Source organism: Trichomycterus rosablanca, chromosome 27 (assembly GCF_030014385.1).
Source record: "Trichomycterus rosablanca isolate fTriRos1 chromosome 27, fTriRos1.hap1, whole genome shotgun sequence".
Lineage (NCBI taxonomy): Eukaryota > Metazoa > Chordata > Actinopteri > Siluriformes > Trichomycteridae > Trichomycterus > Trichomycterus rosablanca.
This window is the reverse complement of record NC_086014.1, coordinates 15,595,749-15,606,679: the sequence shown is the minus strand read 5'-3', so window position 1 is coordinate 15,606,679 and position 10,931 is coordinate 15,595,749. Positions and strand designations below refer to the sequence as shown.

The 10,931-nt window shown below is 48.5% G+C and overlaps 1 protein-coding gene across 1 annotated transcript in view; it reads right to left on the bottom strand.

Moving 5' to 3' along the window:
- Window positions 1-660: 660 nt before the first annotated feature.
- adcy9 (adenylate cyclase 9) overlaps window positions 661-10,931 on the bottom strand; it is a 17,362-nt gene continuing 7,091 nt past the window's right edge. Inside the window, exons 2-10 of the mRNA XM_062989617.1 lie at window positions 7,419-7,573; window positions 6,443-6,550; window positions 5,817-6,055; window positions 5,503-5,605; window positions 4,674-4,882; window positions 4,197-4,356; window positions 3,224-3,372; window positions 2,424-2,450; window positions 661-2,078 (exon numbers count right to left, since the gene is read on the bottom strand). Coding sequence (XP_062845687.1) covers window positions 806-2,078; window positions 2,424-2,450; window positions 3,224-3,372; window positions 4,197-4,356; window positions 4,674-4,882; window positions 5,503-5,605; window positions 5,817-6,055; window positions 6,443-6,550; window positions 7,419-7,573 — 2,423 coding nt within the window. The 3' untranslated portion in view covers window positions 661-805. The remainder of the gene's footprint in view (window positions 2,079-2,423; window positions 2,451-3,223; window positions 3,373-4,196; window positions 4,357-4,673; window positions 4,883-5,502; window positions 5,606-5,816; window positions 6,056-6,442; window positions 6,551-7,418; window positions 7,574-10,931) is intronic.

The following is a 10,931-nucleotide window of genomic DNA, read 5'->3' as shown; positions in this document are numbered from 1 at the left end:
GCAAATATCACGACGTGAGAATCTGATTCCTGCACAAGCCTAAAGCTACGTAACGCTTTCACCCGGGTAAAGCCGAACGCAGCAGCGTTGTGTGTTACCATGCTAACACAGGCCTCCTAACATACGCGTCTCCAGCACTGTTACTGTTAGCATCAGGCAGCACACAGCGACACCTCGGTCAGATTCCTGATCTTAATCTCAGACCTATACGTTAACGCGGCTTTGGACTGATTCTGCAGCTTTATGGCACTTGGATGTGAAACAGAGAGCGCTAATATAAGCATCTAATAAAAAATAATCCCCCTGACGCGTGGTTCAACACTTCTGATCAGCTTAACTGGCACGTTTTACCCTCGAGGTCACGTCAGAAATGTGAAAGAAATAAACACAGCAAAAATATCGGCAGTATAAACAAAATGCTATCAGCTAAATAAACTGAACCACAGACGTGTCCGTCGCCGTCACGCTAACGTCACTCCGTCACTGATTTGTTCGTGTTGAATCGTCCCATAGTGCGCGCTCACAAAACCAAAGGCACTTATATTAAAATATTAATAATAATAATAATAAAGCACAGCACTGAATAACCAGCGGGTCAGAAATGTAAAACTCACCCCCGTCCCTTCTTACCTCCTTTAGTTTAGTGCTAAACTGTGATTCTCACCCCCTAATAACCTCCGACCTTCACAAGAGCTCGAAACCTAACGGGAACGTTAAGGCACCTCGGGAGGTGACCCTCGGTAATACGCCCTCCTGCTCTAGTGATCCATACACCAGGCAGAAATATCAGCAGCTACTGGCCAGATCAAAGCCTTTCCCCTGACCGGAGCCTGGACCGTTCGTTCTCCTCCTCCTGCTCCTCGTTCTCCTCCGCTGCCTGTAAAGGCGTCTCTGGTCTGGCTAGCGGTGCGCTAACGTGTGCTATCGACGGTGGCTGGGTGCCACCAAAAACTGCTTCAGGAGAGGAACCGGACCTCTCCGGAGCACCGCCCGTCACCAAGCGGTCTCTAAAAGTGTCTTTGTGGCATTCTTCTGACAACTTTGACGGTCCTAGGACAGGTCCCTGTGGCGCCCCGGAGTTAGCGGGACAGGGATTAGTGCAGGGTGAAGAAGAAGAGCGGTGGTTGGCTGGATCAGGGGGTACGTAGGTGTCCCCTGCGGTCTGTTTGCCCTGAGGCTCGGAGATGTGCTCGTCTCCGGTTCTGTCGAGCTTGGGGTACAGGTAGGTCCTCATCTGGCCCTTCCCCTTGACGTTAACGGTGCCGCGGTAGTTGAAGGCGTAGTCCATGGTGCTAAGCACAGCGTGGCTCTCTTCACTCACCTGAATGCGGCACTCCACGCCGGTGCTGTCCATGCGACTGGCGATGTTTACCGTGTCGCCCCAGATGTCGTACAGGAGCTTGTTGGTCCCGATGACGCCGGCGGTCAGCGGGCCGTGATTGAACCCGATGCGCAGCTTGAACTGGAAGCCCAGCATGTTCTTGTTGAAGTCGTCCACCACGTGCATCATCTCCAGCACGAACTCGAACAGGGCGCGCAGGTGGGCGCGGGGGTCGGCCTGCCCGCGGCACTGCCGCCCGTTCAGCCCCGACGCCGCCATGTAGGTGGCGCCGATGGTCTTGATCTTCTCCACGCTGGAGAACGCCGGCTTGCGCAGCAGCTCGTCGAAGTCGCCGATGAGCTCGTTCAGGACGCGGTAGCACTCCTTGCCGCCCTCGAAGCTCTCCTCGTAGAACTCGCTGAAGTTGACGATGCTGGCGAAGATCACGCCCACGTTGTCGTGGTTCTTGGAGTAGCTCCGCGTGACCTTCAGCTGCTCCACCACGTGCATGGGGATGATGTTGTGCAGCAGCCAGTCGGCCTGGTCTCGCATGGTCTGGATCTTGATGCGGTGCTTGTCGGCCTCCACGTTGCCGTGGTAATGCAGCCGGTAACTGACCTCCACCTCGCGGTTCAGGAACCAGACCAGAAGCAGCAGCAGGAAGAAGGACAGCAGGGCCTCGGGAACCATCAGATCCAGAGCTGAGGCTTCCACCCTGCTCGTCCAATCAGCATCCACACTCACGTTACTCAGGTTCCTGAAACAGAAGGGAACAGAAAGTCAAGGGCAGCATAGTTGTGGGCAGTTGTAGCATAGTAGTTAAGGTAAGAGCTCGCATGGGCATTGTACGGCCCCCGGGGCCACACCGGGCTGTCCCCCCACCAGCCGGCATGAGGTCAGTTGTAATTAGAAATCAGATGTAAATAAGTGTACAGCATACATGCAATACAATGGAATCAACTTTAGATTAATAACCATATTTGAAACTGGACGTCTAACAAGCTCATGATCTGGTGTCCACATACTTTTGGACATTCAGTCTAATAATGGCGACATTACAGAAGATCGGTGCATCAGGGAGGTCAAACAGACTTACCCCAACACTGGAACATCAGCGCCACTGCTGCTGCTGGGAAAAGCAGCAGGAACAACAGTTACACTGGGAACTAAACACATACCAGCATTTCTACCAGTCAGAACCACCATCAGATCAAACACAAACAGAACGTTTGATGATAATTCAGCTGCTCGTGTTTGGACCACCAAACCTACAGTGAAGTACGGTGGTGGGAGCATCATGATATGGAGCCGCTTCACTCCAAAGATACTGAAGGATTACTTATAGATACTGGACATGTAAATAAAGCAAACGTATTTAATCTAACCATTCTATAAACTTATTCTGGAAACATGAAGCATGACGCCAGAACTCAGGACTGGATCCTACAGAAGAAGGTGCTGCATGATCCAGCTGATCTCCGGACCTCAGTTCTACTAAAAGATAATGAAGGATTTTAAAACTGTGACTCCGTCAGAGCGACTCTGGTGACCCTGGGGATTGAAGAGGGTTTTCTGAGAGAATCAGATGCCCTTGGATGGCGCAGTGCTCTCAGTGGTGCTTTAAACCGGGCTGTGTGTCCTATAGGCACAACTAGCCGTGTCTGAGGGAGGTGAGGTGACAACAGGGGAACTGGAAACGACTAGATTGGGAGAACGGGGCAATAAATACATACATTTAAATAAATGACCTGCATAATAATATAAAAATCAATCAATAAATAAACTCCTGGAGGTTCCTGTGTGGGTCTCCAATAATATTTGGCACAAATCAAATATAAAATAACTTTAATATGAAATAAATCAATCACAACACAAAGGAAATATAATGCTGCAGGTTCTGACCTCGGCCTGGCGGGGGCGCTGTACAGCACAGCCAGCAGAGAGACGCCGGCGGCGGTGGCGAGGACAGAGCGCATCCAGAAGCTCAGCTGGCAGAAGTTGCAGTACTGGATGATGGCGATGATGACGGCGCTGCACAGGAACATGGTCACCTACAGCCCCAGATACAGGAGCTCGTTAGCTAATTACATCCAGCAAACGACATGACTGACTCTCGGCTATTATGGCCAAAAGTATTTGGACACCTCACCATGAACATGTTGGACAGCCTGATCCAAAACCATGAACTTTAATATGGTGGAAGCCTTTATTTTATGGAGTGTGGCATTGGGAATTCAATCCCACATCAGACGAGCATTTCTGAGGTCTGCCACTGACACCAGACAAAAAGGCCTGGCTCTCAGTTGAGGTTCCGACTCATCTCAAAGGTGATTTCAAACCCCTAATTGTAACTGTTGTAAAAAAATCTACATTCATTAGAAGGGGTGTCCACATACTTTTGGCCATGTAGGATATAAAAGCACTAAACACATAAAAGAGAAGATATATACAGGTGTCCTGAACACAGTCTCAGGTCGTATGGAGGACAGCGCAACTCTCTCAGTATTTTTCTGCCCCTCATACCTGAGCTGGACAGCAGGAGTCGCTGTCTCTACCAGACCTGGTTAAATCAGCTCGGGAGTCGAGCCTGCGCGGTGGTGGTGAGCTAGCTGCACCATCGTGAGCTATTTTTAATATTAGGAGAGGTGGTGGAGGAATACGGTGAGAGTAGTGTGCTCCCCCCTACATGCTAAGAGTCTTCTGTAAGAAGAAGCTTGAAGTCAGCACTTTTCATCCAGCGATGGCATCATTCCACCAGCAGAGGGCACCAGAATGATCAGAGGAATAGAGTATGTCCAAAAATAAAATAAAAAAACCACAATGAGCATGGTACAACCTTTCACTGGGTCATAAGCGCTTTATTTCTCGTCCATACCTGGATGGGCGGGTGAAGGCTGCAGGCCAGGTGTGAAAAGACCGAGATGGCAGGAAGTGACACGAGCACGGCGCCGATCACATGACGCGGGATCCAGCCGGACACCAGTTTCAGCAGAGAGAGGGTGCAGCTCAGCACGTCGTCCAGGTAGAAGGTCATCCTGCGGGGTCAGAACAAAGGTCACAAATGATGTGCAGCTCCGTGAGAAAGTAAATGCACCCTCCCCCCTTAATGTACACTGTATGGTCAAAAGTATTTGGACGCCTGACCGCAAGCTTGTCGGACGTCCAGCTGAAAATTCTGGCTGTTCTTTGGTTCCAGCTGGGAACGAACATTACCAGTTCAGAACCCTCTTATTTTTGGTTGAAAATGTGCCAAATGGTTCCACGTTGGTACAACAGAGATGGTACAGTGATCATGTGATGCTGGTTCACTGAGTACCAGAGATCTGAAGACGTCACCAAAAATTTGGCTCACCGGATGGACAGGACAAGAGAGACGAGTTCCAGCAGAGCGGCCACCACTGCCAGGCTAAAGGTGGTAGCAGGGGGCATCTCCATGGTAACCAGCGGGTAGAGGAAGCAGGCGAGGGTGAGGGCGAGGAAGACGGCGCAGGACAGCAGCACATCCAGCAGGGAGCTGAAGACGGGGCTGGCAAACGTCTTCACCGGGGCGTGGCTGATCACCTGAGAGAGAAATACCAGTTTATACCAGGTTAGCTTAACTGGTCATGACATTCAAGGGCGCTCCCTTTCATCTGATGTGCCACGCCTTCCGAGTGTCTCTACTGTACGTGTGTTCACAGAGTTCTCCAGCCTTTTTATCTCTGTGGCTGAATGACTAGAGAACATGTAGGTTATAGGTTGTTTTTGTGCCACAGCCCCCCAGTTTTTATGTGCTCGGTGTCCATATAAATATGATTAGTTTAACTGCACTCACTCCAAGCGTGTGGAACAGTGTCAGTCTGTCCCTTTAATCCAGGAGCTAATCTGTCACACCAGAACAAACACAGGCCTGCCAATCTTACACAGCACAGTGACCGCGGAGTGTGATTCGGGGTCCACAGAGGACCGATGCTGATGTTTATGTACACTAAGTAGTGAACACAGTGATTTGAGACACGTCCCGATTAGACCGACGATGGTGTTCATGTTCCACATGGTGAACAGGGTGGGATTTGGGACACGTCCACGGTAATTTGAGTAGTGAGGCGTCATTTTGACTTTGAACCCTGTGATGGAAGTGAGAATTAAAGCCGGGGTGAGGGTGTGGGTGGGGTGGGGGTGTTCTGGGGGTGTTGGTGTACCTCTTGTTGGTAACTTTTTCTGTAGGCCGACTCCAGAGAGTTCTCCAGAAAGTTCAGGCTCAGTTTGTTGATGGGGGGTTTGAAGAAATAATCCTTCATCAAACTACAGGAGACACAAAAGAGCAAACACAATAAAAACCAGGGTTAAAATCACCCAGAATGCACCACACCAACACACATCCACTTCAGGAACTTTCTCAGGAACTTCAGGTGGATCTACACTGGATAAATCAGAGTTGTGCTCTGGAAGGCTGAGGTTCAAAATACACGACATACGTAAGTTTAAGGTGGTCCAAAGACTTGTCCATCCTCACCTGTCCTCCTTAACCACTTCCACGAAATGTACGTCGCTCCTTTCCCGGAACCCTTTGCTGCGGATCGGGATGAGGGCCGAGTGGTCCATGGTTCCGCCCCCCGCGGTTCCGGCTCCTCCTCCTGTCGACCCCGCCCCCAGGCTCCTTTCCTTCTGCAGCATCTCACACAGGGAGGCCTGGCTCGCCCGAACCCCCTCCTCACACAGCGGGCTCAGCAACCCGTTCACCGTCTTGGGAAACTGAGGAGCATTAGAGAGAGGAGCTAAAATATACAGATATACAGATCTCCCCAATATACAGATCTAAAATAATATACACATCTGAAATAATATATAGATCTAAAATAAAAATCACAAACAAAAAGTGCAAAAGGAAAATAAATAAAATGGCCAAAATAATGAAATCATAGTAACAAATAAACAACACAGAGACAAACTGCCACGACAGAAAAAGTGGAATTAACACAGACAGAGCAGAACTCAGAACTGAGAACTGGAAAGCTGTACAGTGTAGTGGTGATGTGAAGTGGTGATGTGAAGTGGTGATGTGAAGTGGTGATGTGTAGTGTGGTGATATTGTGTAGTGCAGTGGTGATGTGTAGTGACGTTGTGCAGTGGCGTGGGTACCTTGTTGCTGGCGGTTCTGTGATCGTCCTGACAGCCGTTGTGAGTGGCTTCGTCAGCGATCAGATTTCCACCCACACCCACCATCACACTGCAGGACACACACAGCGTCTGAGGAGAGAAAAAAGAAGCATAAACATGAGGAGAGAGCGATCAGGTGTGTGTGTGTGATCAGGTGTGTGTGTGTGAGATCAGGTGTGTGTGTGTGATCAGGTGTGTGTGTGAGTGATCAGGTGTGTGTGAGTGTGTGATCAGGTGTGTGTGTGAGTGATCAGGTGTGTGTGAGTGTACCTACCTTATTGTGTTCAGTGGTGGATGTGTGTGTGAGATCAGGTGTGTGTGTGTGTGTGAGATCAGGTGTGTGTGTGTGATCAGGTGTGTGTGTGAGTGATCAGGTGTGTGTGTGAGTGATCAGGTGTGTGTGAGTGTACCTACCTTATTGTGTTCAGTGGTGGATGTGTGTGTGAGATTAGGTGTGTGTGTGTGTGATCAGGTGTGTGTGTGTGTGTGTGTGATCAGGTGTGTGTGTGTGTGTGAGATCAGGTGTGTGTGTGTGATCAGGTGTGTGTGTGAGTGATCAGGTGTGTGTGTGAGTGATCAGGTGTGTGTGTGAGTGATCAGGTGTGTGTGAGTGTACCTACCTTATTGTGTTCAGTGGTGGATGTGTGTGTGAGATTAGGTGTGTGTGTGTGTGATCAGGTGTGTGTGTGTGTGTGTGTGATCAGGTGTGTGTGTGTGATCAGGTGTGTGTGTGTGTGTGTGTGTGTGTGTGTGATCAGGTGTGTGTGTGAGAGTGTACCTACCTTATTGTGTTCAGTGGTGGATGTGTGTGTGTGATCAGGTGTGTGTGTGTGTGTGTGAGATCAGGTGTGTGTGTGTGTGAGAGTGTACCTACCTTATTGTGTTCAGTGGTGGATGTGTGTGTGAGATCAGGTGTGTGTGTGTGTGTGATCAGGTGTGTGTGTGAGAGTGTACCTACCTTATTGTGTTCAGTCGTAGATGTGTGTGTGAGATCAGGTGTGTGTGTACGGGTGGAGGGTCTCTGGGTTTCGTCGAGGTCACACCCCAAACTCTTCTGAGAACAACCGCACTGGAATCCCATCTTTCTTCCCGAAATCAGATATGTTCTTAACCCTGCACACACACACACACACACACACACACACACACAGTAATAAATGATGTTTAATGTTTTATTAAAGTCCTACAGTACACACACACACACCCACAGATGAATGGATTGACAGGGTGTGGACCAGCAGTGCTGAACTTTACTGAACATTGTAGTTTGTTGTCACCATGGTTACGCTGCTGCATCGAGTCAACATATCTAAACACATATTTAAATAGTGTACGATTTTGGAGGGGTGCAGCAGTGCGGTACACTCCGTCGGGCCCCAGAGAGACACGAGGGGACCAGTGTGGGGTGCTGGCAGGAGTACTGCCCCCCCCCCATAACAACATACCTAGAACAATCTCCATTTTCAGAACGGCTTTCCACAAGATTTTGGAGTGTGTCTGTAGGAACTTGTGCTCATTCAGACAGCAGAGCTTCAGACACCGATAGCGGATGAGAGGGGACGAGCTCCTCCACACTGCTGAGCTGTGAGAGCGACTCGGCGCTGGAGGAGATAAGCAGCCCGCCATTACTCAGCACACACCACTTCCTGTCACATGACCCCTGACCTGCGCTTGTTTGGTGTTGCTTTGTTTAGAGGGTAGAAACTGCTTTACTACAGACTAACCACAACTGTTCCATCCAGCCTTCAAACAACTTCCTCAACACACACACACACAGTTATACACACACACAACATTATACACAAACATGCACTCCTTTATACACACACTAATATATACACACATACACATATACCATTATATACACACATTATACACACACCATCATACACACACACTGATACACACACACACACACACACCATTATACACACAACATTATAAACACACACACACACTATTTATACACTCTCTCTCTCTCAGTTGATGGGTTTGTATTTGTGACCTTATTAGGGAAGGGCGCTGATCTATAGGATGTTCCTGGGTTTAAACTCGTTCCCTCGGCGCTCGTCCCTCCTCTCATTCTGCTTCTGTGTTTCATTATCATGTTCAGTTCACCATCGTAATGAAACATCTACACTCTGATCCCTGCAGTCCTGTCCAAATTCCTTCTGATGGGTTCCAGCCCACCGTTCCTGTACTTTCTGCTCATGAATGATAAAGTTCATTAAGCATCATAAAGTTCTTGGTTGTTAGGTGATCTTCTAATGGTTCCACTGACACGTTTGTTCCAGCCTTTATTAGGTCGTCCTATAGGTGTTGTTAAAGCCTCTGGATGAAATGTTGTACTTTCTCCCACAGCCAGGCAGGATTGCTGTGGCACCATCAGTCTCTAGGAATGCTCAAGGTCTTGGAGATCTTCTTCTACCTGTTGTTCTTTTGGTGGAATGAACTGATCTCCTCTCTCAGCTTCTCTGAGCAGCTCCTTAGTTTATAACATGGTTGTAACACACAGCTCGAATCTGTTGGGTGGGTGGTTTTTATGTACAGTAACACATCACAGCTGAAGCAGAAGAAGGCTGGTTATCGGTTTATCATGTTGGAACCCAACTTTAGGTCCTACAGACCAGCAGTAGGTTGTTGGGTCAGAACAGAAGCTCCTGCAGCTCTAAAATCTCAGATGATAAAGACGTCGTTTACAGTAAAATCCAGCAGAAACGTTCAGAGTTCCAAATCTATTCAGGGGGGGGCAGGTATTTATGATTGAACTGTAAACACACACACACACACAATGTACTCTATACCAGGCCGCTCCATGTCACTCATTAACGTACAGAATAACACTTTTATTCTCCTTACAGGTAAAACCATCCAACTGAAGGTCACTGTGTGTGTGTGTGTGTGTGTGTGATAAAGTTGGGTGACGCCTGTACAGTGTCCAAGGACGTCTCAGTGAAACTCACACACTTCAATTCCGAGCAGCATACCTGAACATGCACACCCTGATAATACCAACGATCACTGACACACACACACACACACACACACACACACACACACACACACACACACACACACACTTACTGTCATATACTTTTATGCAACTACCAATAAAATGATTTTCTGAACATGCAGGAGTTTCAACTGCTGCTGCACAATCATAAACACATCCACCAAACATCTGGATTTTAAATCCACCCACTCTCACACAGACCTTTACTAGGTGCAGTCAAACTCGCCCTGTTTATGTGGGCACAGAGAACTCATCTGATGTCGTGAATCAGAATCAGTACTGAGGAATTACACCCGAACTTTCTACACCAGCACGTGAATCATCTAAGCTGCTGTCTGTGCTTCCTCCCGAACAGCAGGAGGCATCACAGGTGGGCGTGGTGAGTCTCCACCCTCAGGGGTCAGAGCCAGAGGACGTGAAGGCTGTGGGGTCTGGTACTGACCAACAGAAGATCTGCTGTGGATCAAACTGCAGATTTTAATCCTGGTGACACACAGAGCATCAAACCCTTCTGTACCAGTCAGAGTCCCCATGCATCTCCTGTCTACAGTCTAAAGCACCTACTGAGTGCACGCAGGTATAAGAACTGGAAGAAATTCCAGTCACGTGGACGTCTGAGCACAGGATTGTTTAGCCTGGTACTACAGGAGCACTTCAGGTGTCCCAGCAGGTCAGGGCTTAACGGAAGAGTGGGTGGGTGGTCCTAATGTTCTGGCTGATTGGTGTACACACACACCTTACACTTCATCACACAGTGCTCTCTTACATCATGGCTTCAGTGTGTCTGTAGTGTGTGTGTGTGTGTGGTTTTACAAGGCTGTGGAAGAAAGTCATAAATATTAAACAGTAATAAAAGCTAATGAGGAATAAAATGGAAAAAGTCGTAAATAAAAAATGACCTGCACAGATTAGTATGGAACAGGAAGTGACATCATCTGCTACTTCTACCTGCACCCCTTCACCCAAACAAGTGGAACAGCCGGGTAACTTTCACCAGCGTGTGTGGGGTTTATAGATGCTAAAGCTGCAGTACGTTAGTGTTCAGTCGGATGGACGACGCTCCAGGAGTGTTGGAAAGGTGCCTGACTGTTCCGTAGCTACACATGCTCATCAAAAATCTATTCAAAAGTATGTGGACGCCCCTCATAATTACTAACTAGACCACTCCACTGATTTAAACCTTTAGACTGGAGTCCAAACTGATCAGAATGAGGTGAGCTGTGTGTGGAGTGTGTAGTGAGGAGTGTCTGTGGAGTGAGGTGTGTGTATAAAGTGTGGAGTGTGTATGGAGTGAGTGTGTGTGTGAAGTGTGGAGTGTGTGTATGAGATGAGGAGTGTGTGTGTGTTGTGTGTATGAAGTGTGTATGTTGAGAGGAGTGTGTGTGTGTTGTGTGGAGTGTGTGTATGAGATGAGGAGTGTGTGTGTGTATGTTGAGAGGAGTGTGTGTGTGAAGTGTG